The sequence below is a fragment of the Drosophila willistoni genome, chromosome 3R (assembly GCF_018902025.1).
Source record: "Drosophila willistoni isolate 14030-0811.24 chromosome 3R, UCI_dwil_1.1, whole genome shotgun sequence".
Lineage (NCBI taxonomy): Eukaryota > Metazoa > Arthropoda > Insecta > Diptera > Drosophilidae > Drosophila > Drosophila willistoni.
In genome coordinates this window covers 25462103-25487347 of record NC_061086.1, presented here as the reverse complement: position 1 = coordinate 25487347, position 25245 = coordinate 25462103, and the positions used below count along the sequence as shown (strand labels likewise).

Below are 25245 nucleotides of genomic sequence, written 5' to 3'. Positions count from 1 at the left end.
AACAACTTTTAATTAATCTTTTGTGCGTTTAGTTTGAGTTTCCATTGTTTTTTTTATTTATTTTCACATTTGGTTTTCGATTTAAATGCCACGTTTTTCATTTATCATTCTAAACACAATATTAACAGATTTTAGATTGTGCGTGCCCCGTTATCAACTTGTGCACAATTTGTTCATAATCCCTTGTGGTGCAATGTGGTGCTAGATTCTTGGTGGTTGGGTGGTTGTGTGGTTGGTGTTGCTATTCTATCATTTCATATATAAAGACCACTGCTTCTTCAATATAGACGGAAAGGTTTCGAGTGAACGGCCTGGCCAGGCTTCTTCTTGGGCCCCGCACTCTTGGGACGCTTTGTTTCCGAGTTAAGTGAGGGCATCGACACGGATAGGACAAGGCATTCAGCTGGCAAGGACATGGACGAGGTCAAAGTGGTGGCACGTTGTATACGCGGTGCTTTCCAATACTGTGAAATATAATTTTTATTCGGGAATTAATATTCAAAGTAAATGTTTTGGGAATATTTCAAGTGGGAAATGTGGGAGAAGGGAGCGAGGGTAGATCAAAGAAATTGGTAGGAAAAATTGAAAATCTTAGCTGAATTCAAATATTGAAACTTACAACTTTTTTGCTTTAATCATAAAAAATGTTTTTGTTTTTTTTTTCAATCTTTTTCTCGATTACCAATAGATGCATCCAATGAGCTGGAGAAGATGAGTGCGCGTGCTTGGCATGTTGCATACGCTTGCGGCGTGGGGGCGTGGCATTTCCATATATAATATATGATTTACATATATATCGTATATGTCAAAAATACTGTAGAAAACTAAAAAATATACTCGTAAAACTAAAAGTGCAGCAAAATTTTATTAAATTTTTTGGTAAATGAAAAAACGTTTTTTTATTATTACTTATAAATTTTCTTTTTGTTTTTTTTAAGTTTTTTTTTTGTTTTGTTTTGCCTTTTGTTCTTACATTTTGTAACAGGGTGTAAATAAGTTGTGAGAATGATGAGTTTTACTAATAAGATACAAATTAAAAATAGTTTTCTCATTTTTTCTTTTCATTTTCTTTTCATTTTTGATCAGTTTTGTTTGCAGCAAAAGTATCTAAATTTTGCATTCTTATACAAATTGAATTTTTTTCTGCATTTTTTTTGGGTTTTGTTCTTTTATTTATCTTTTTCAACATTAATTAGACATCAAGTTTTGCTTTAGATTGCTTTGATTTTTGATACTCTTGCAGAGAGTATGAGAATTTTTGGTCAGAAGTAGAGAGAAATCGACCTAGACCTAGTCCTAGGTCTTTATTTTGTTTCTAATGCCTTTTGAAATAGTTTATCGGTTGAAGATAGTCAAGTTTTATTATAGTCAAGCCTGGATCGAGATTGTAAGTCTTGAATTTCGGATGACTGCAAGAGTATTATGAACTTTGATGAGACAAAGTTATCAATCTATTGGTATATGTATTTGTTTTGTAACTTTTTGTTTTTTTTGTTTACTTTTAACTAAGCACACAGGTAAATATGCAATTATTATCATTTACGATTTGTTGTATAATTTGCTTAAATATTTAGATACTTTTCTTTTTAAATATATATATATAACCACATATATATATATATACGCATTTATGAAGTTTTGTAATACATTGAGATATATGTATGTATGTATATATAATTTATGTTTTGTATCTGTATAAATAGTGCATTGCTCAACTAGTTAAATATACTTTCAATTTAATCGCTGTGGATCGTGGGTGGATCGGCAAATGCCTTTAGCACTATAATCAGATTATTTGTTTGATCTTTCAAGTGGGAATTATTGCAAATTATTTCATTTCTCATTTGTGTGTGTGTGTGTATGTGTTGGTATATAAATTTTGTGTAAATTTTCTTTTCATTAATGTTTTTTTTTTGTGTTGTCTTTTTGGTTTCACAGGGCATTTAGCTTTGTTGATTCAAATTTTCATCAGCGCCGCTTGTTGAAGCCGTCATGGATGGTAGTGGACTCTGCGTTCAAGATAGATATATAGATAAAGAAATAAATAAACAAACAAATAAATAACAACAAATAATGATACAATCAATATGTCAATGCCAGTTGTAAGAGCATAAATCCAAATCAAAATTAAAGGGTCTATATATGTAGCTTTAATCAAGGAATCAAGGATTCAGTTGAAACCGCGCACGTAACGTGGAGGGGGGGAGGGGTCAAATTATTAAAATTTGTTGTTCTTTTTGGGTTTTAGCTTGGTTCGGTTAGTCTATCACAGCACTGTTAAAAATATATTTTTTATATATGTATATATATTTATAGAATATATATAGAACTCGCAACGCACATAAACTTACAGGATTTTTATCAAAATCAGTTTCATTCTTATATAATTTTGTGTTTTACTCAAATTTTGTTTGGGTCTTTTAAAATTCTCGTTCATTTCAGAAGTAGAAGTTGGTAATAGGCGATAATAAATAACTCTAATGGACGTAACATGTATTCGAATTCAATGCACTTAGTTTTTTTTGTTTTTTTTTTTTTGTTGGTATATGTTCTAGTTAGCCTAGTTAATAAAATTGATATATATATTCCTATAATTAAATGAAAGAAAATCGATTAAGCACAAAGAAAACATAAACAAAATAAACAATGAATGACAAAAATATATTCCACTTAAAAGTTAATTATGATATAGTAATTAAATAAATTAGTTGTTAATGTATTATGATCTGTATGTATGTAGGATGAATGAGAGAGAGAGAGAGCAAAGCACTTTTGCACTTGACAATATGATTTTAAATGCTGCGATTTTGTTTATCTTTTCCCGGTTTCAGTATTTGTGTGTGTTAGTTGAGCGTTTCCGTTTCCGGTTAGTTTCTCAGTTCCAGTTTTGGTCAGTACATCAAGGATTATTGTTCAAAATTTGGAAAAAATTTGTACTATCCTACATAGTAAACATTTGTATACGTATTAACCACTAAGTATATAAAATTCTTGACCATTTGACCAGTTGGTCATTTGGTTTGCAGTGTAGATAATACTTGTTTGGATCTCAATAATCATAAGAATAATAATAATAATTCGATAATAATCATAATAATAATAGATAATAGATAATACTAAACGAATTAACAATTATGTGGGATCGGTATTGAGCATAATCCCAATATTTGGCCAAGGCAATCTGGACACTCTTGCCTCCATACACTTTCCATTTGCATTTCTCTGGCAAGTGTAAGGAGTTGTTTGTTGTGTTTTTCTTCTTTGTATATGTAAGATATAATTTAACATACAATTTAAAATCGAAACTCTTGCAAACTCATTCGAGATCTTTGTGTGTTTGTTGTTATTCAAACTTTAGGTACAGTACAGTAGTTTGTTTAACGTTTAAATCGGTTATATATCTTAGAATCTGTTATCGGTTTCGTATTTCTTTTCTTTTTTCGTTTTTCTGGTTATATGTAGTAGTAGTAGTTGTTGTTGTTGTTCTTATTACAAGTTAACAGCTAAAGGATTTCATTTAAAAAGCGAGTCAAATATATCGTTACACACACAATCGGAATTACAAAGACCAAACTCTAGATGAATGGTCGCAATCAAGCGCCCTTGAGCCGCATACTAAATGTATATATTAAAAGCCAGGGTGTAGCCACAGGGAGGGAGAAAAAGAAGAGAAGAGAGAAGAAATGTGTGTAATAGTAGTAATTAGGAAGACATATATATTTACTTTAAATTTTAATTATTGCATGAAAGGTGAATCATTTGAAGGTTGTTTTTTGTTTTGAATTGGTTTAACCAATGAATCTCAGTTTGAGTTTGAAAGAAATTCATTTTTAATTGTAACGCAAATAAGGACAATAAAACAAATATTCAAAAAGTAAAAAACAGAGTCAAAAAATGAACATTATATCGTAACCGCCATATGAAACCTACAATAGAAGTTTGCCCTAATATTTATTATGTTTTGGCCACTTTGATGATGTGATTTCAATTTAGTTTAGTTTTTCTCTCTAGTCTAGTCTAGTTGAGGTTGTTGTGAGTTAATTGAGTTCTCGTTTAGTTTAGATAGTTGTGCAGTGCAGTGAATTTTTTGTCGAGATATGTGAGAGTGTGGAAGGATTAAGTATATAAGGATATAAATGCCATAATTGAAAATAAATGCAAAACAATTTTACCATTGACAATTACATTAAAAATGAATTTCTCAAGTGTGAACACAAAATGGGATTATCTTATGTACTTGTTATTATTGAATTGAATTTTAAATTGTTGGATTCTTTTTATTTTTTTAGTTGTGGTGTGAAAACTAATTAAAACTACATTGAACACAATTTGCTCTATGGGGGAGGGGGTCATTACACACCCATTTCTATAGAGATGGGGGAGAGGGGGGGCTGCTAGGCATTATGTATTTACACGTAAGTTTACCTGTGTTGGTGGTGTTGTCAGTGCAACAGAGTGTTCAACATTTTTCAAATAATCCTTATCATCGAAAATCTTCTTTTCCCCGCCACCGGGCTTGTGCTTTACATTATCCAAAGAGCCAACTTTGCTTTGTGCCTTAATTTCTATTTTTTGCGATTGTATCTGAAAAGTAAGTAGGTAAGCACCGGCAACGTACAGAAATTGATTAGCATCATTCGGTTTTTGGTTTTTTTTTTTTGGTGTTTTGTTTTCTATTTTCGATATAGGTTTATTTCTTTCAATCAAATGTTTTGTTGGACGTGAACAGACGAATCACCAATCAGAGCCAATTTTGTAGACAGAGAGACACAACATCAACATATTAAGTTAATTCAACTGGAATTTGGAATTTTCTTACAGAGATAAACATAAATTAGAGTAGAAATACATAAAAAAAAGGTGACAAATACAAATCAAATAGTAAGCGAGAACAAAAACTACACGACTAATTGGCTCTACAAGAGAGAAAAAGAGAGAGAGAAAGGAGTGTGTTGGTGTCTATCTATTATATTATTAATACAAAAATAAATACCACAAAAAAAATAATGAATGAATTATTCAAAACAAACAAAAAATATATATAAACGTTTTTACAATGTAAGGGTACATGGATGTGTATGTAAAAATTAAATACATCTACTTACATCCTTTGAGTTCTTGTCCTTTTTTTTATATGTGTGGTTCAGAGGTTAAAAACAAAAAATATATTCCAAAAATAGTTTAAAAATATGTTTGGTTTTTTTTTAAGAGATGTTATGTAAAAATTATATGCATATTTTGATAACTAATTCTGGCTTCAATTTAGTATATGCCTGCAAAGTATTTCCAATCGAAAAATTCTTAATTTCCTTTAGCTCTTTGCAGGCACATTTCGATTTAGGTTATTCATAATCTACATATGATAATTTCCAAACGAAATATTTACAATGCCAACATCCCCATAAACTTGAAGTGAACTTTGTTAAGACACATCTACTATGCATTATTATTAGGATTTCGATGGGATTTACCTACCCCAAGGAAGCTAACATCGACTAAGCCTCATCATCATCATCATCAAAACTATATAAATTCTCATCCAGGCGCTTGTTGCCCATTACACAGGCGCGATGGCTGACAATTTTCGAGCCCTCACCATAAACGATGTTCATCTTTCGCTGAAAATTATTATACATTTCCTTTTGTTTTTCTTTTCATTTCTTTTTGCCCATAAAAAGTAACGCTTTGTGTTCAGAGAATCAATACCGAAACAATTGCCAACATTCTGTTCTGTTCTTGAGGAGCGGCGAAATACAAGTCAATCATAATTTGTTATACCATTCATTTATAGGTACATTTGCAAATATTATGAATTTGAATTTGGATCAGAGTCGACTTTAGATTGTATTTGTATATTTTATATATTAATCGGATGGTAAAGTTCGTATCGTTATATTATTCTGTTTTCTGCTTATATTTTATAACGTTTCTATGGGAACAATCAGTCAAAGAAATCTAAAATATTTAGGTCCTAGAAGATATTGAGTTCGAATTCATATCATGAACCAGAAGTTTACTGATTGCCAAAAAATGTTATAAATTTGATGGAGTTAGCTTTATGAAATTCAATTCATATTTTTGAAACTTGTTTCTACACAACCGAAAAGGAATATTATTACATAGCGACAAAATTAAGACAAGAAAAGATCAAGAGGAAATTTTCTTTTCTAAAAGTTGATTATGAAGCTAATACAAAAATGCCAAAATATAAGCCAGTAAGGAGTAAAAAAATGAATTTAAAAAGCTCTCCTTAGACATTTTAAGAAGATCTTTAAATGATCTGACTTATAGCCTAGACTAGAAGATAAAACTCTAGAAATGACTGTATTCTAAGTAGCCATAGAGACAAGAGCTTCATCGACCTTATAAAACCCAAAAATTTTCACATATTTGCAACTTTATAAAAACTCAAAGGTGGCCCAACAAAGTTGGCCTTAAAATGAAATATTTTTAGGGCAATTGTTTCGGTATTTGAATCCTACTTGGTGTTAGTCAATGATCAGTGAATTATAGAAGATAGAGAGAGAGAGAGTCAAACACCGAACAGAAAATGTTCTTGCAGCATGCTTCAAAAAAAAAAAAAAAAAACTATTTGCAGGTCATGCCCATGCCAAGTTGGAAAAACTCTTTGATTGTTTGTCATCAGCAAACAACACATGCTTTGCCAGAAAAATAATTAATAGTAGATACAAAAAAAATATATATATCAATCATTTTAAAAAAGAAAAGAATGTGTAACTTAATTGAGATGACCAAGAGAAAGAAAAAGAATGATAATTATTATGAATGGACAATGAATTGAAGACATACCTTGATATCACCGCCGCCAGGCTGATGTTTGACATTATCCTTGGATCCGACCTTCGATTTGGCTTTGTCCTTGAAGTCCATTTTTAATGTCTCAATCTTTTTGTCGCCGCCGCCAGGTTTATGGGCGGCGTTTTCCAATGAACCGATCTTTGATTTGGCATTCCACTGCAACTTTGTTGTGACTATCTACGAATTTGCATTAAGTTGAAGTGTGTTGGTGTGTGTGTGTGTGTGGGGGTGTGTTGCAAGTATAAATATATGTTGATATAAAGATTATATAGAAAAAGGAACCTTTCAATTCTTGTCAATGTCAGAGTCAGAGCCCACACCCATTTGCCCCATTTTCATGTCTCTAAGTTGCTTTTGCTTATTGGTAATTGCATTTTCAACTACATTTATACATATATATATATATAGATATAGATACAGATTATAGAATACTGTGCGATCTAAATAAGTTAATTTCATATGTATATTTCAAATCGTAAATCGACCGTGAAATTGAATTTGCATAATTTTGCCTTTTCTTTCGTTTTCGTTTTTGCTTTTTAATGGGTTTTGAGAAAAAAAGCCAATTGTAGTTATGTGACAAAGAAAAATTAGATAGAAAATTTACAAAAAGATCTATGAGAATAATGCATCATATATAAGTATTGACTGTATTATATCGATACCTTCAAGTAGTTTCTGTTTTTGTATTTTTGGTTTAAAAGGGGGGCGGGTGGTTTTCCAAATTTAGTTCTCCAGTTTAGTTGGCCACCTCAAACTTACCTTCTTCTCGCCGCCCTTGGGGGCGTACTTGTCATTCTTGGCCTCGATGCGGGGACCGGCGGCCTTGATTTCAATTTTTTTCGATTCGATTTTTACATGTCCACCGCCTGGCTTATAGGTGGCGTTATCCAATGAACCGATTTTCGAGCGCACCGCCTTGAGATTGGGTGAAGGGGCATGTCCCACTTGTACCTTGTTCATTGGAACTGACACAAACACACACATATGAGATGCGCAAAGATTTGCGGATTGGATCACACTTACCTTTCTTCAATGGCTCGGGTTCGGGCGTCTTGAGTAGCAAACGATTCTTTGAGGCGCTTCGCGATTTGGAGGCTGATTTATTCGAAGGCGTGGCGCTCGGTGGACGCGATTGGCCTGACTTGTCCGGCTTCGATGAGGTCGATGTGGGTGTCTTGACCGGTGAACTGGGTGATGTGGGTCCGTTGCGATCCTGCAAATGTCAATGGATGCATTCAATTCACTCATAAAGTGCACACACAATGAAAATTTACAAGCAAAAAACTCGAATCGGCCATTATAACCAAATGCATTTTTACGACTCTAAAAATGTTTTTACACTCTGCTGCCTAGAAGCTGTCAACGTTATGCCATTGGCATTTATGACTATTGCCTCCAAGAGCAGGTCCTACCTTGGGTGCGTCGACGCTGTCGACGACGACAACAACTACAACAACGACACACGAAGGATTTATAGTTTATGCATTGTTTTATCGATTGTCGCCAGTTCGTGTCGTCTTTGCATTTGGATGGGCACAGATATATATTTATAGACAGACAACCGCCATTTCCTTCTCCTCCTTCTCGCCTCTCATGCCACTAATTTGGCAGTTTCGTGTTTGGGTACTTATCTATCTAGTCCCGATATCAGCCAAACAAAATCAAAACGCCTTGGCATACAAAATTGCTAACAGTTGGCAATTCTCCTATCTCACACCTGTACACAAACACGTGAATAAGAAACTCACTTTCTCTTTTCTTTATTGTTTTAGTGTGTGAAGAATGAACACAATTTTGCGGGTTTTTCCGTAGAGCCAACTGCCAACTGACTTGTCTATCAAGAACGAAGACACAACTTAGTCTAGTCTCAACTTTGGCTCAGTCTCAGACTCATCTCACTCACTCACTCAGTCATCGCCTCTAATGGGTCGGGTCATGGAAATGGATTTCGTTTGCTTTGTCCAATCGAGCGTGGAGCTCAGCGAAGGCGGGCAAACAGTTTGCCTTTTACAGATATTTATGATTTGTGAACACAATATGACATTATGAAGACTCAAAACCGATGACGATGGTCAACAGCAAAAAACGAAATTAAATTAATGATTTTCTTGTTGCCAGTTTAATTTCCTCTCAATTAATAGACCAAAAACTGACACAAGTTTTGCTAAACTCGTTTACACTGCACTCGAACTAAGTTTTGAATAATTTGTTCATTGTTATAATCAAATTGGTTGATCAAATTGGTTGAAATTTATAGAAATTTAAACTCAATTTTTGTATTGTGATTATACAATAAGAAAAATTTGGAATGAAGTCCTTTAAAATCATTTAACGTTCCTCCATAATTGTTCTTAGTTTTACCTCTTCAACAAAGAGGTCAACAGTTTGTATTAACTTATTTTTTCAAGTGTAACTCACCTTCTCTTGAGTGGACTCATCGACGCCGCTGTCATTGTCACCTTCTGGAAAGCATTTAAAGACGAATTAATTATGTATCTCTTAATGGGAGTATTTTGTGTTGAAATGATTGACTTAATGGATGGCTTCACTTTTATGGACTTCCTTGAGAGGAAACGAAACCTAATCTTACTATAGTGGCTGGCCTTTTTGTTGGATTCAGTTTTGATGACCGAAGATGGCAAGGTGTGATCAGAGGAGGTCGTCTCGAATGGTGGCTCAATGTCCTCTAGAAGTGGTGAACCCATGGGATCTGGTTTCATGTTGTATGATTTGAGGGGAGTGACAGCTGGTCCCATAATGACATCATCGTCATCTTCGTTGTGTCCAGATGGTGGGCGTAATTGTTGGGGAGGCTGTTGTTGTTGCAATTGTTGTTGTGGCGACTGCATAGGAAGTTGCTGCTGCTGCATAGGTTGTTGTTGTTGCTGTTGTGGTTGTTGCTGATTGTAGGGCGGTCGGAAAGGAGCCTGCAAAGGTTGTCCCGGCAAAGGACGTGGAAATGTTGGTGGCGGTGCTCTGGTCATATTCGGACCTTGAGGCGGCGGCGGTAGACGTGCTCCTGGTGGCAAGCCAGAATTCGCCAGAGGTGGTGGAGCTCCACCGGTTGTCGGTGACCAGGGAAAGCCCCCTGGTGGCCTTGGTTGACCCTGGCCCGGTGGACTGATCTGTCCTCCGCCAGGATTATTGGGTGGACGTGCTGCCTGCTGCATATTCTGCAAGGGCGGTGGCATTCCCGGCCTCATGCCCGGAGGACCTGGTGGGCCCATCAGTAAGTTGCTCTTGCTATCTGTCGATCTCAACGGTGGCGGCATCTGTCTGGGTCCGCCCATATTTGGGGGCTGCATGGGCGGTCGCGGTCCCATTCCCACCATGGGCCGTGCGCCGGGAAACGGTGGACGATTCTGGGGCGGCGGCGGCCCCACAACCGGACGCATCTGCGGTGGCAAAACATAATTGGGTGGTGCTCGCATATACTCGGGTAGGATGGTAGTGGGTGCTTTTGGACTTGGATTGGACTGTGCATTTGGATTGCTGCTGCTGTGCTGTGTTACAAGGCTGGTGCGCTCCTTGACAGTCGGCGGGCGGGAACGTAGCTGCTGCATGGAACGTTCCATGGAGGTGAATTCTACATTTGACGGGTCAGTAGGACTGAGCACGCTAAACTCTGGCTGGGGCCGTGGCGACTCCTGGCCCGAATAACTGACATTGGGAGTTAAATTCAAGTTTAAAGTGGAATTCGAATTGGCCCCACGCTCGCCGTTTGCCGTGTTTCTGTACATCCTGCTGGTACTTTTCGCCTGCGGTGTCGGTGCAGAAATGTGCAAGTGTCGGGTAACCCAAAACCTGGCAGGCCACCAAGTGGCTTCATATCATTTGCATATGGGTAATACATATGTGCATATATCCATATATATGTATATTAATAGACGTGTTCAGACGTCTCAATACATTTCGTATCGAGCAGTAAAATCGAGTCGAGTAGAGTCATGTCGGAGTCAAGTGGAAGGGAACCTTTCAAATTTGATGGCTGTTTTAGCTTTCGTTTTAGCTCGCATTTTGATTTGTTTACATTTTATTGTTTTGGTATTTTGGTATTTGCTTTTTTTTTTTTTTGCTTTTGGATCGTTTCGGTTTTTGGTTACCATTAGGGAATTTGTCATGAAATTCGGTTGCCAGTTGTAACATGACCCAAATCGTTTTTGTTAGCTTATTGATTCAACAAAAGTTTTTCTGCTGCAAGTTCTAACATAAGACCACACACAGGAGAAATCAAGGGAAAGCCGAAATTGCTGTTTGATTTGTTTCACCCCAACAACAACAACAACACCAAAAATAGGAACAAGAAAAGAAGAAGAAGTAGGGTTTTTGTGTTGCCATGACTCTTCTGTCTGTCGAATCATTCTTGTTGTCTGTCTGTCTGGGCCTGGTCCTGGGCCAGGCGAATGATATATGGGCAAGGTCGTGGATTTTTTTTTTTTTTTATTCAAATGATGCTCATAAATCGAATTCATTGTGCATAAATATTTTAGTGCTCTAGATAATGACTTGTGATTCGTGTCTGTGTGCTAAATATTCGTATCGTATGCTCAAATTTGCATGCACTCACCGCATCGGTATCACTCATATCAATTGATTTCGACTGGTTCTAGGCACTACCAGCACCTGGCGAAACCAAAACGAAATAAAACCAAATAAAATGTGTAGACCAGCAAAACAAAAAAAGTAGAAACTTTTGGACACTCAAATCGATAAAATTGCTAAAACTTTTATGGCACTTTAAATAGCCAGTCAGAAAGCCAGGCCACTGAAAGGAGCTCGCTCTAGTGAATTGTGGCCCCACCACGTGCAAAGTCACAACTAAAGCGCCAACTTCTGTTGAGTCACAGTCGCAACCGCAAAAAAAAAAAAGAAAACAATAAGAACTAAATGAGAAGGGGGGTAGAGAAAACTGCAAATTAGGGCCTACAAATGATTTGTTTCTGCCATGCTTGTTGGAACATTCCATTCCACAATGTTCATGTCAACAAAACTGTCATTTGTGACCAAATTGATTATCAAGAAGTCGAGACGCGGCAGCAGGGGACGGGGCAATCCCTTCGATTGCGCACTTCCAGCTGCAGCATATAAACCAACCAACCCCACACAAAAAAACAAACTTTATTCCCCATCTAAGCGCGCATTCTATTCAATTCAATTAGATTCATTCGCCTTTTGTTACACGAAATTGCAAGAGCTAGCAAAATTCTTAATCTACAACGACCCTTATATGCCCTTATAATTTACAAAAGAACCTCATAATTTCTTATTTGAGTTCTGTAATTCAGATATCAATTTATATTTCTACATCTAAATGTATTATTGTTTTTTAGAAATCAAAGTTAATTGGTTTTAACAGATGTATGTTTTGTAGTCATGGGCTAAACGGATATAAAATCTCCTGAAGATGGTCTCCAACAAAGACCATTTTCATGTTGGACCCAGATTTGGCAGTATCAAGGGTTTCATAATATTCGAAAATGTCAACAAAATACACTAGGAATTTCTAAATGTTTGAGAACTGCAGTTTTTGGTAGATGAGTTATGTAGTCAATTAGGCAACTGGATAACAAGGATTCGGGTTCGAATCCCAGGCTAGTGTTTGGATGTTATTTTTGTCTACATCGATAGATGGAAGTGCTTGAAAAATATAGTTAGGTTGATAGTTTCTAATACTATACTGATTATGGATAATAATAATTTTTGAAAACTTATGTATACCAAATTAATTTATGATATCTCTTGGTGTCTCAGTTTTTTATAAGACCTATTGTGTCTTACGGAAACAAAATTTTAGGTTGAAGAGATTAGAGTTTAATTGCTTTATAAAACTAAAACTTAACAAATATTTAAGCTAACTAGACTTATGCATAAACCTAATATATTTGAATTCCTAAGTAAGTTTCTAATGTGATTTTTTTTATGTTAATATTTTATTTGTGTTTTCTCAGCTTCAGACAGCTTTTACAACGAATTTGAGCTAATGTGATATGGAAAAAACTTTTAGAATCTAATATATGATTCTTGTTTCAAATACCATTCAATAAGAAAAGATAAGCAAAATCTAATATACGATCTATGGTTCAAAAGAAAAGAGTGGGGAAATTTTAAATTATTTTAACAAGAATACAATAATTTTGTTTTAAGTCTATGAATTACATAATTCTAACGAATAAATTAAGAAAATATTACAAGAACTTTCCCAACTTGTTTCTTTTAAATATTGATAAGAGAAACTGATAAAAGATTCTTGTATATATTCGGATAACCTTATACCCAGAGTCTAAAAGAGTATCAACTGAGTTTGAAAAGTTCTTCTTTTATGTTTTTTATGCGGGTTTGTTGTTGTTTTCGGTTGGATTGGCATTGCAGTTGTGATTTTTATCACACAGGATACACCCGGGAAAGGACTCTACATTATCAATGGCTGCAGTTGGCTATAAAAGCAACAACAATGATTACCATGCAATTGTATCGATTTTCCTATCCAAAGAGGGCAATAACTTGGCCACAAACAATGTCCTGAATGTATATGTGTGTGTGTGTGTATGTGTGTATGTATGTATGTACTTTGTTGTTGGCTGTCAGGGTAATGCACTTTGCACTTTAACAAGGATATGCACCTGCTGCAGCACCTGCAGCTGTCTCAGTTCACTTTTGGGCTGTATCACTTCTGTCTATTGTCAAAATAGTTGTACGCTTTACACGATGGAAACTATAAGGAAAATCTCTTGTATATATGTAAGTTGATTTCAATTCTTCAATTTGTTTGGAACGCGTCGCGACGTTTGCTAGGAAATTTAGAAACGGCGGCTTCTGGCTCGTTTGTTCTGTTTGGGACGAGTGTTAAAACTCGACTGGTTTTATTTGCTTTGAAAAATTTCGAATTACAATACTTAGAAATTGTTTTTTCCCCTGTTGCCCCTGTTCCTGCGCCCCCTTTGCGAAATGGGTACCCCCAAAATAGGAGTTGTTGGTCTCTCTGCTCTCTAGCGGCTCGTAAACTTTGCACACGGCGCATAACACAGAAAGTGTCCTTGCGCAGCTCAAAGAGCGACGGGCAACGGCATTAAGGTATTAAGGATAATGGTAACGGCAAGACTCTCGCTCACCTGGCGTCGCGACATGCTTATTCTATTGACATACAAATTTATTAGTTGGGCGCCGTGGAAAAATGCAAATCCAACACGCCAGCAATGAGGCGAGCCAGCCAGCGAGCGCCTTGCCTTTGTTTCAATAGGTAAACCAGGTTGATTTTATTTGCAGATTACATTTGACTTGATTAATTTTATGGCCAGAGGGTGATGGCGGTCCCAGGACGCCCAATAATAAGTCGAGTTGCGCATTTATGTGCACTGCCGTCTAATGCGTTTCTAATGCAAATATAGATCGTCTATACCTGAAGCTACAGGCACCGTCACCGAATGCCACGCATCGTATAATACATATTATTATGGCCTCTGGCATATTATTTAGGTGCTGTTGTCATAGGTTCCATGATTTCTATCTAATTGTTGTCTATTTAGGGCCAGACAACACGCAATCGACGTCGTCGTCGTCGCCAGTCTTCGTCTCCTTTGCTAATGCGTAGACATTAAAAGTAAACCAAAGAAGCCCCAACATGGTTAACATGGTGTTAGGATGGCAAGTAGATGTCGAAGAGGTGGTGGTTAGTCTATTTTATGTCGGGTTTACTTAATTTCTCCCTTTCGTTTCCAAGGGAGGGTTTGTTTCGGTTGCTAATTCGATTGTCAAGGTTATGTGTCTGCGCTTGGCTGATTGTGAGACAAATGTGGAACATTTTTTGTTGTATCCTAGGTTTGAGGACTATGGAACAAGTCGATGGCATAAATTTACTCATTAGTCTTACATACCGAAACCATTAAAAGTGAAGCCATTTATAAGTTTTTGTAAATATATCAAATTAATGAAGCGATTTATACCTGAAATGGAATGAAGAATAAATAGTTTATTAATAAGAAAAACTAAATTTAACCAAGTTTAAATCTTTTTATATATGTTAAGAAATTGGCTTAAAGCATTTTACAAATATACCTGAAGGTCTTAAGTCTATTAAAAGATAGACAGTGGCAATCGAGTAACAGAATATTGTTAGGATATCGAAAGTTAATCAATTTAAGAGTTTATCCACCTATGTATATAAAACTCAAACTTATATATTTTGTATTCATTCTCGATTTCGCCTAAAAAAAAGTAACTACGGTTGTTCTCAGTTTGAAAAAGGTTCAATCTTTTCAAAGTTGATCAGTCTCTAAGTGGGTTTCTAATCGCTAACATCTTTTAAAGCTCTTTTATGGTGTTTGTCTTTGATTAGATTTTTTCCCCTCTATCCCCATTAAAATGCCTTACCACCCTAGACAAGCTTTGACAGTGCTAAAAAGTTAAATGGGTCTAAAAGCTTTGCCAATTCAGGGGAAAAGTTAAACCGAAAGCTGACTCGTACCCACCACCCGCAAATTGGGGGTTGCTCTGCCGTTTCTGCTGCTTCTGTTGACAGTGCTGCGCTGCTGCTGCTTTGGCGGCGTCCGTTATATGCTCTGCTTTCTCTCTATCTGCTTCTTTGTGTTTTCCTTTTTTTTAGAGGGGAATGGGGAGGGGTTGCATGCCATCGGGGGTTGTATCTATTGGAATGCCTTCGTTTTTGTTGGCTTCCCTTTGGTCATTCATTGATTATTTGATTCAACACATTTTGTCACTCTCTGCCGCCGGTTGACTATGCGGCGGGGGGATGGTGGCAAAGGGGTTTGGGGTAAGGGCGTAACAGGAGCTTTACGCAAGTTTTCTTGTCCTGCGACGCAAAAAAAGATGAATCACTGTCCAAGGCATCGTCAACAGAAGCCAAAACGCAGCCTAATCAATTAATCAAGATTTTTTAAATACATTTGACTAGTTTCTGGTAAGGTGGCTCCATATTTATTTATGGACAGGTGTTTGGGTTAACTTTAACATTTGTATTTTTGACGCACTTCGTTTATTGATTGCTGCCACAAAATGTGGCAATGGCAACTTGTATATTATTGGTGTATTGACGCACGCACGGCAGCAATCCAAATGTGGCGATGGCTACCATCCAAATGTGGACTACAGATAGCGAGACAACTGCCCCAACAACAAGAATAACAAATTATGCGGTGGCGCTGACTGCCACCAAATGTGGCCAAAAGCATTGGGTAACTTGCACATGCATAACTCCCCCCCACTTCCCCTCTTCTACTCCTTACTACATCTTTCTTTGGGCGAAAGTGGTCATAAAATCGAAATCGAAATCAGATTATGATCCCCCAGAGAGGGTAGAGAACAAGTTTAATGAACCAAAAGAGTTCGATCTGAAGCCATTTGACAACTTTGCTGCCCTTTAATTGAAAGCGGATTGCCATGGCGTGTCAAGCGACACTTTGTTGGAGACCAAGAAGAAAAAAAATACAATTAAACAAACACTAAAGTCAGGCAAAGCCAACTTAATGCCAAGAATACCCTTTCACAAGAAACATTATCAGTTTAATCAAACATTTGCTGCACCATGAGGGGAAAAATATACAATTAACAACTTTTGTCAAGCAATAAAAGGACTATAATATTCCATTATTTCCATAAAGCGACTCATTAGATTATTAAGTGACTTTTCTAATGCCATTCAAACATTAAGAGAACTAAAAGTATTTAAAGTCAAAAGATACTTTGAGTAGAAAATAATAGCCTTTAGCTTATAGACTCTAGATCTACCTATTCATATATGCACATACAACGACTTTTAAATTTGTTTACTTTCATGTTATAGAACAATGAAATATATATATATATTAAATATAAATGTTATTAACTATATTCTCAAGCAAGATAACAAAATCTTATCAAAATACAGATTACTATTTGGCTCTACCTTCTTAATATCAATTCAAACTTGAAAGGGAAGGGTATTTAAACTTCTGTTAAATATATGCTATGCTAGCTATGAAGTTCTGAAATTATTTTCGGCCAACTTAAAAGTCAGAGCGAGTTTATTAATTTGTATTTTTGGTATACTTAGTATTGATCAAACTTTTCAATGCAGGCCAAAAATAATGTAAATTAATTAATATGCGGCATGCTTCTGACACAAGATGATGATCATGATAATGATGATGATGATGAAAGTAATGATGATGTTAGCCATTGCTTGCCCTATGCATACAAATTCGAAATGGAATGCTATAGTTCACATAATTCAACGAGAATATTGCTACGTAAATTACGATCAACAAGCAAATCAATCTATAAATCTGTTAGCCATACTAATTAATCATAAAGTCCATATATAGGGCTCATTCTCGTCTATGCGTGAACCGAAAGAAGATTGTTTCTTCTTGCTTCATTTGCTGCCACAACAAACAAGGCGTGGCATCTTCCCAAATATGGGTGACAAATATTTGGTAATTGTTTTTTTGGGGTCTCTTTTTTAAGAAGATTTAAAGCGGAAATCGTAACAATTAGTGAAAAGTAAAAATCTAGCGCACCCCCAATAGAAAATAGAGAAAGAGAGAGAGGGAGAAGAAAATTCGAATGCCAATGAGAAATTGTCGCTCAGCTGGTACATTTTTTTTTTTGTGTTAATTGAAGAGCGCCAACAACGAAATGTGCAAAAGAAATGCAATGTTAGCTATTTTTAAATAATATGTAGATATATATCCACTAGAATATAACAACAGATTCTTACGTCACAAAGTGTTGATTGAGAATTTAGTGTAAATGATATATTTAACCACATTTATGATGAGTAGCAATTTCACCTGTTATCACCAATAACGAATACCTAAATGTGTGTTTATATGAGCCGCAAGCTCTAGGCAAATAATCAACATCAGCGACAGCGGCACTCACGATGACTTCATGTGGATGACGGCGGACAAACAGATGCGAATACAGAACAAACTGATAGTAATCAACAACAACAACAACAATAGCAGCAACAAAAACTATAGTTGAACTTTTGTTTTGTTTATTATTATTAGTTATTATTATATTTAGCAAGCCGGTTTGCTCTTGACTTGAAAAACGTTTTGCTTTGAGGCGAGGGTGTATCTAGTATAATTTTAGCTAGCTTGGAGTAAGATTTCAATAATATTTCAATCAAAATTTATTGAGCCATATATCGATTTTATTTTCCTATGCTGTCATAGTTAGGTTTTACTAACGTCTAACTTTTACTAAGCCAAAGAAATCGGTAAATGGAGAATAGATTGTTATATATTTTCGTTCAAATCAATTAAATCTCAAATAATTCGAATGAGTCTCAAATTTAACCAAAAATCAGCTCAAATACAAGGGAATTTCAATTGAAAAAGTAGCCTAATTCCTTGTATATTAATTTAAACACACTTTATTTGAAATAATACTACAAAATATTTGAGTGAACATTTGAAATGGACCCCATCAGAAGAGCAGAAGTGCCTATGAAGCATGATTTCAAAACGAGGTCAAATGCAGAGCGACCACAGGCAGCAGCACGAGCTCAAGTTGCTGATAACTTTTTATCGCAGTTGGCTCTATGTGTATCCATCAGATACAGATAGAGCCAGATATAGCGCCATCATCGCCGGCTGGAGACATGGTGGCGGTATGTGGCAAGGGGCATTAGGCACAATTAAAAAGCAGCACCATGCCACTAACAAAATGTGTGAGTGTGTGTGGGTGGGTGGTTGGTAACTTGTAACAATTGCAGGTCATTAAACTGGCTTGCGGTTTTTTTTGTTTTTGTTTTTGTAGTTGTCATCCTAGATGGAGATTGCTGCCTAAGCTCTCTTGAATCTTTAAAGTCTCGACTGTTGAGCAAACAGTTCAACGAAACAAACCAGAATACAAATAGAACAATATAGAAGAACAAAAACCTGCCCGGCTATTTGCATAATTTCCTACCCCAAACCAGGCAATCCGAAAAGACGTCGGCATGACGTGAGCCGAGACTTGCGTGGATGTCGCTGCATGTTCTCCTGACATAAACATCAATGTCCTACACCTTTGGGGGTGTGGCAGCGCCACACTTTGTCTAATTGAGCCATAAGCCAATGCTCCAGTTCAATGCAACAACAAAGTATTGTGCCCGAGAGGTGTGTTCTGTTTGGGTTTGTGTTTGTGTTTTTCGCCTAATTGATTTTCTAAGATATTCACACGGCGTATGCGTAATGGATAAATGAAGTCATTGGACTTACCTTTTTGCTCCTGTCCATGGCTAGCTCGAGCCGATGCTGAGACTGGAATGGGAACTGCAGCTGATGGTTTCGCCGCTTCCTGTTGCAGCGGTAGAGACGGTGGCTGCGTTTGCTGCTGCTGCTGCGTCGACGGAGGGATGGATGGAGGGTGGGAGGAGTGGGAGTCTCCCAGAACAGTTGGCACAGCATCCAGCACAGAGCTTTTCTCCATGACGTCCGCCATATTGAAAGTTAACTGTGTTTTCTCTGTGTGTAGGTGTGTGTGTGTTTGTGGTGTGTGAGTATGCAGCGGCTGAAAAGGACCTTTTTTGCGTTGTCGGAATTTGCTTGGTTTTCTTTTTCCTTCTTTTATTTTTTGTGTGTATCTTAAGATACTTTGACTTTGCTTCACACCTTGCACTTTTAAAGAAAATTATTTATTTCACAAACGTTTGGAATGCCTTGGTGGGTTATTCTATATTTTGCATTCACTAATGAGAATCGGCCAGATATACACACATAGATATAACGTTTATAAAATTGCTCTCTTTATCTCTCAATATGTTGCACTTTTTCTTAAATTTTTCTTTTTAAAATTTTTCTTATATTTTCTGAAATTTTTCGTCGCGCCGCACAAGGACTGACCGCTTCGTATGTTTTGGGTTTGTTATCTCGTTTATAACTGATTTGGAATACGTTGAAATTTTCTAATTAACGTCGCACCTCTGCCGACGCCAGCTGCGAAAGGCGACTACGAGTATGTTTAGTACAATTATTCGGAATGCTTTTTAGTACACTCGAAATTAGAGCATGAGCTTTTCTAGCACACTCTCACCGATGTATTTGTTCATTTTATGTAGCTTTATGGCAGCGCCATCTATGCGTTGGTGGCTAAAACCTAGCACAAAGGGGTTTTCCCCGCGAATGCAAGCAAATTTTACCAAATCCTTCCTTCAATTAATCACTTTAATCACTATATTATACTTGCAAACGTTATTTCAATTTTTACACTATATCCCTACAGAGTCAGCCAGTAAAAGAGGATATAGGCCTGGTCCCCGTCGTTTAGTCGTTTAGTTTACTAATTTTCCATCAGATATTAAAAATAAAAAGAAAAAGTTCACTTACCTTAGTGATCAAAGTGGCTTCACACATATAAGCTATGCTTTACTCACTTAGGCACACACATGCATAGCGCCAGAGGAGTCTCAAATTTTCTGTGGCATCTTCCCGCAAAAAAACGTTTGTTTTGTTTCTCATGAACATTCCAATCAAATTAAATGCGAATGCCGTTATTGGAAAGCAACTCTCTACGACTTTAGAGAGAACTAATTCAGCAGTGCTGCCAGATTTACAAAACTAGTTCTGATCAAGCATAGCCAATCCGCTAGAATTAGCTTAAAAGCTAACAATTAAAATTTCTCCTCTCACACAAAAAAAAATGCTAATTAAAGATCTTTTGATTAAAATAATACAAATTTCACCTAACTTTATTCCAAAATTATTGCTGTTGTGGGTTAAAAAAATGGACTTTAGGAACAATTACTTTCGTGAACCAACCCGAAGAGGAAAAGCACAAAAAGTGGGAGCCAAAATTACAAACGCAATCGGCCCTCAATACATTTTCCGAATGAATTGAGAATTTTCTCTACACTATTTTACTTCACCTACAATTGTTCTAAAATTTACAAAAGTATTGACAATTTGTAAAATGTTTGCTTCCTGTAAATATTCTTTAATTTTCTTCGGCTAGCTATTTCTTTTTTTGCTATTTATTCAAACAAAAAAAAAAGTGCAAATAAAACTAAACATAACAAAATAAAAATGAACAGCAAAATGATTTTTGTATCAAAAAAAAAAAACTTTCGTTCTTTCTTTTTAGTTTTATGTTTTTTTCATTATTTTTTATAATTTAAATTTTTTTTTATTTTTTAAAAAATAATATTATCTTGAAGTTCAATTTTGCAGTTGTAGTAGCAGAAGTAAAATTTAATTAAAATAATATACGAGAGAGAGATAGAGAGAGTTAGCGATGAATATATAACATCTATGGAGAATGGTTGTTGCTATAAATTTTTGTAGTTGTTGTTGTTGTTGTTTTTTTTTTTGTTGTAGTTGATGGTATTTGGTGGTAGTTATTTATAGCTGATCTGGTCTTTCACACATTCTGGCGAGGAATGCTGTTGAAAAGATTACAAAAAGAGATTGCGATTAGACAAGAACTATATACATATATACGATCCGGTTCATTGGATTGTATTGCTAAAACATCCAGACGAGATGACATCGAGAACATCAACATCAATTGGACTGGATTATAAGTACTTACTGTTTAGTCGAAGACAACTGGATCGCTCATCAAACGCTGGATGAACTCTGTATATTTGGTCACAAGTCACAAAACAGGCAATAGACAGGATACACGCAATGGGAATTGTTTGGTTTGTTGGTTGGTGCAATTGGTAGGTTTTCATAAACACGCATAATACATATATATTGAACACATATTGATCGGGTTGTGTGTGCAAAGGAGTGCAGAGTAATGTTTTTTTTTTTTGTGGTTTGGTGCATATGAAATATACAAATAACATTCATCAAATCATTTTCGATTCATGATCACAATCAAGAACAGATGCTTTTGGTGTTATACTTACGAGAGTAGGGGATAAAGCCTTCATCATCCTCGGGATCCATGCAGTCAGCGAACAGAGTCTCCACTTGTTCATCTTCCAAAGACTCTCCTGTAATTTTGGAAGGATTTACGTTTCGTTAGTGAAATGTCATGGGTTTTTTTTTAGTTTTTTTGTAGTTTAGTAAACTAACCAAGAGCAAGCAGGGCGTGGTGCAATTCAGCGAGCATCATGGTGCCGTTCTCCTCCTTGTCGTACAGTTTCAAGCACTCAATGAAGTCCTCATAGCAGCCCTGTTCCTTCTCCTTCTTAACCTGTGAGTAGATGGGCAGGAACTCATCCAACTTGATCTTCTTCTCGTTGCGCTTCTTGGTGCCACCCATTTTCTCGATGAGAGCCAAGGTGGGGTTCAAGTTCAGAGCACGGAGAGCATCGCCTAGATCGACGGCATCAATACCCTCACCAGGGGAACCCATAACTTCGAAAACGAATTCGACATCTGACAGAAACAAGATAATTCAAAGTTATCATTTAATATAATTATCCAAAGATTTCCTCAATGCCTCATTCGACTTTTATTTGTTATAATAAAATTTTGTTTAATTATTGATTTTATATTGATTTATAAATAATTAAGACCGAAGATATAGATTTTGAACGGGGTCACCTGAAGGGGTAACCCTGAAATTTTCAGTACGCACATTTTTGGTCATCATGAAATTCTTGACATGGTCGACCATTGGTTACTACCACCTACACACACGCACACACACACACGTATACAAAGAGATACACAGCATTACACATATGTATTCGCTCTCTCTTCCACTCTGGCGTATACGTAATCCGACACCCGAACGCCTTCACCATGATATATAAATTTCTATATATCCCGACGCACATAGTTCTCTCCGTTTTTCTCTTTCTCTCTTCTGGTGTGTGTATCTCTCTCTCTTTCTGTCTCGCTCTTGCTTTGGCTGTTCTTTAATGCGTTTTAACGAAAATAAATCTAATGAAATAACTTGGCCAAAATTAGATTTCTAAACGAGCAACGTTCGTGACACGATCTCGCAACGATTCGGAATTGGGGATACCGACAATTTACCCCATGTTACATACACACACACGCATCGACACACGCGGATATTATGTTGGTATATAAAAATTCCTTGTGTTGAATTTTGCAGATTTCAAGTCGAACAAAAATACTTGGTAGGTAGTTTGTTTTGAAAAATTTTGAAATCTCTATAGCATTCTTTTGGGCAGGTGGATTTAGGGCGTCTGCGGACATCTCCATATATATCTATATATACTATATACTGCATAATGGTGATATTTTCCAAGCGATTACGAAATATTTTCCACGTTGTTCAAAGTATATATTGCGTATATAATACATTTCGGTCTGACTCACACGCGCACAATTATGTAATCTAACAAGTTTTTCTTTGCCGTTTTTGGGCTTTTTAGATTTAGTCGTTGATTTTGGTTTTCTTTGTGGTTTTTTTAACTTAAACTGATTGGTTGAATTATTTCTGTTGTGATTTGAGGTTAGAGGCATAATCCTTTTTTCTTTTTCTTTAACTTTGTCTGCTGATGCAGTGCAACTTACTTTCAACTTCACGCTTTGGAACATCAGCCTAGAAATTTCAATTTGGAGAGAAAGGAATTGATTAAAACTCATGAAAAATTCAATTATTTATTGTCTTATGATTTTTCTCAAGTCTTTCATTTATGTTGATATATATGTATTTATGCATATATATGTATATAATCTCACCATTTTGTCTATTGGATGCGAAAATCAACTGTATCGCGGATGAGCTCGGTCTCGACTGAACGTTATTCGTCAGCAGCAGTACGGCAAGGTAATTCTGAGGTGATAGCCAAAGGCAGCAGATCGCCTCACACACACACACACACACACAGCATGACGAAATACTCTTACACACACACACACACACTCTTAGGAAAAATTCAGTGAAGAATTTACTTTCATCTTGGAAACATTTTCAAATGCCTTCTCTCTAGATAGAGACTTTGACTCTCCTCTTGAAGCATTTTCTTGGGCCTTTCTCTCTCTCTCTGTCTCTCTCCTGAAGTTATTTTTAAACATTATGCTTTTTTTTAAATTTTCTTTTCTTTTCTATTTTTTTTTTCTTTCAGTTTTTCTTATTTTCCTCTTGTCTTGTTTTTTTTTTTTTCTTTTTTTTTGTGGTTCTCATGAAGGCAAAATAATAATCGTTTGTGGCATGCCCAGCCGGATAGTGTTAAATATCATTTGATTTCGAAGATGAGTTTGCAGATAATATTTTAAAACTTTTGGAACTTTTATTGTTGTTCAAGGGGACCCTAGGACCAGACAATTCGAGGCACATCAACACATGTTTTATATATAAACATCAAATCTATGATTATGGATCTCTATATATTGTATATGTATGGGTGTATGTATGTGTGTGTGTGTGTGTGTGTAGAGATGACTACTATTATGTATTATGTATTTATACATTCGTTGTCGACCCTGATCGGTTTTTTTTGGCAAGCCTCACAGTATTTGAGATGAAATTTTTAAAAGCTCTGCATGTGTTATCATTCAAAATGTTTTGGTCTATCTATCGTATTGTATTTGGACAGGCAAAACACCTGAAAGGCTTTTTTTTCGCAATTTCCTACCTATTTCCATACAAATCCCTCGCCCACCATACTCTCTCTCTCTCTCTCTCCTTACATAGTTAAAAGTTGCTGCATTAGTACTGCTTCCTCTCTCGATCTCTCTTTTTCCCCATCTCTCCTATATAGTCTCATATATGTAGATATATCTATCTATTCGTTTAGTTCAGCAACAATTTAATGCGTGCTATTTATAAAAACTATGACACAGATACACAAAATGTATTCAGAGCAAAAATGTACAAAAACAAAACGAAATTAGAAAAAGGCAGAGCTATATGCGTGCGAGAGAGATAGCGATTTAGATGTATGTATATTTCTATAGGTGGAGGACCTTATAAAAATGTACAGATTCTTGGCAAAAATAAGACCATTAATACTAGCTTGACCTGTCATTACAAATTCCGGCAAATTTTTACTTAATGAAAAATTGCCAAACAACTTTGTTGGCTCGTCATTGTCCTTGTCCTTGTTCATGTCCTTGACTTTGTGTGACAGGCCCTTCTTTTACTTTGACCCAGTTTCTAACACTCCACAAGAGCAACATCAGCAGCAGCAGCAACAGCTGTTTGTTCTAAGCTTATGTTTCTCTCTAACACACAGAGATTTCTCTATTTGGGTTTGATTTTTTTTTGTTGTTGTCAGGCGCAGCCTCTGTGCCATTGTTTTGGTTCACTTCTTGCCGCCAACCTGTTGTTGGTAGTTGGCCCAATTTGAAGCAACGACTATTTGGGCTAAGATCCGAGTGTTCTCAATCAAAACAGCTGAAAGATGAACAAATGATTCTATGTATCCATGCAGATACAGATGCGCAATGGTTAATGCGCATTTCATTCTTAAATAAGGGAATGAGCTCGAGAGAAAGTTGATATATCAAAATGTTTGAAATTCGATGAGTATAGGAAAATGTCCTCAATAAATTGACATTTTAACAAACA

The 25245-nt window shown here is 36.1% G+C and overlaps 2 protein-coding genes across 10 annotated transcripts; both read right to left on the bottom strand.

Moving 5' to 3' along the window:
- Window positions 1-63: 63 nt before the first annotated feature.
- Window positions 64-19700, bottom strand: LOC6647209 (microtubule-associated protein tau). 8 transcript variants are annotated; one of them, XM_047013673.1, is made up of 8 exons: window positions 9413-9686; window positions 9241-9284; window positions 7846-8035; window positions 7582-7787; window positions 6811-6996; window positions 5106-5123; window positions 4426-4584; window positions 64-464 (listed from the first exon to the last, which is right to left on the bottom strand). In XM_047013673.1, the coding sequence occupies exons 1-8, from the start codon at window positions 9669-9671 to the stop codon at window positions 279-281; spliced, it is 1248 nt and encodes a 415-aa protein (XP_046869629.1). In that variant the 5' UTR covers window positions 9672-9686; the 3' UTR covers window positions 64-278. The 8 variants fall into 8 exon arrangements, with proteins under 8 accessions (XP_046869629.1, XP_046869630.1, XP_023034671.2 ...); XM_047013674.1 differs by lacking the exon at window positions 9413-9686 and adding an exon at window positions 19026-19700 and having other exon boundaries at window positions 68-464; XM_047013677.1 differs by lacking the exon at window positions 64-464 and adding an exon at window positions 2550-2588.
- Window positions 19701-20461: 761 nt separating this feature from the next.
- Window positions 20462-23472, bottom strand: LOC6647210 (myosin light chain alkali). Of its 2 annotated transcripts, XM_002069853.4 has the most exons (6): window positions 23415-23471; window positions 23247-23274; window positions 21828-22133; window positions 21659-21745; window positions 21334-21380; window positions 20462-21184 (listed from the first exon to the last, which is right to left on the bottom strand). In XM_002069853.4, exons 1-5 carry the CDS (start codon window positions 23415-23417, stop codon window positions 21337-21339), a joined length of 468 nt encoding a protein of 155 aa, XP_002069889.1. In that variant the 5' UTR covers window positions 23418-23471; the 3' UTR covers window positions 20462-21184; window positions 21334-21336. The 2 variants fall into 2 exon arrangements, with proteins under 2 accessions (XP_002069889.1, XP_015032828.1); XM_015177342.3 differs by lacking the exon at window positions 21334-21380 and having other exon boundaries at window positions 23415-23472.
- Between the last annotated feature and the right edge of the window lie 1773 nt (window positions 23473-25245).

Excerpts from the sequence above, each read along its gene's own strand:
- LOC6647210 (XM_002069853.4), bottom strand. Across the intron at positions 22,134-23,246 it reads TCCAAAGCGTGAAGTTGAAA|ATGTCGAATTCGTTTTCGAA; the intron begins GTAAGTTGCACT and ends TGTTTCTGTCAG. Across the intron at positions 21,381-21,658 it reads AGGCTTTATCCCCTACTCTC|AGTTCATCCAGCGTTTGATG; the intron begins GTAAGTATAACA and ends CCAAATATACAG.
- LOC6647209 (XM_023178903.2), bottom strand. The coding sequence starts at position 10,397 with ATGGAACGTTCCATGCAGCAGCTACGTTCCCGCCCGCCGACTGTCAAG. Across the intron at positions 9,285-9,412 it reads CAAAAAGGCCAGCCACTATA|AAGGTGACAATGACAGCGGC; the intron begins GTAAGATTAGGT and ends AATGCTTTCCAG. Across the intron at positions 4,585-6,810 it reads CTGGCGGCGGTGATATCAAG|ATACAATCGCAAAAAATAGA; the intron begins GTATGTCTTCAA and ends CTTACTTTTCAG.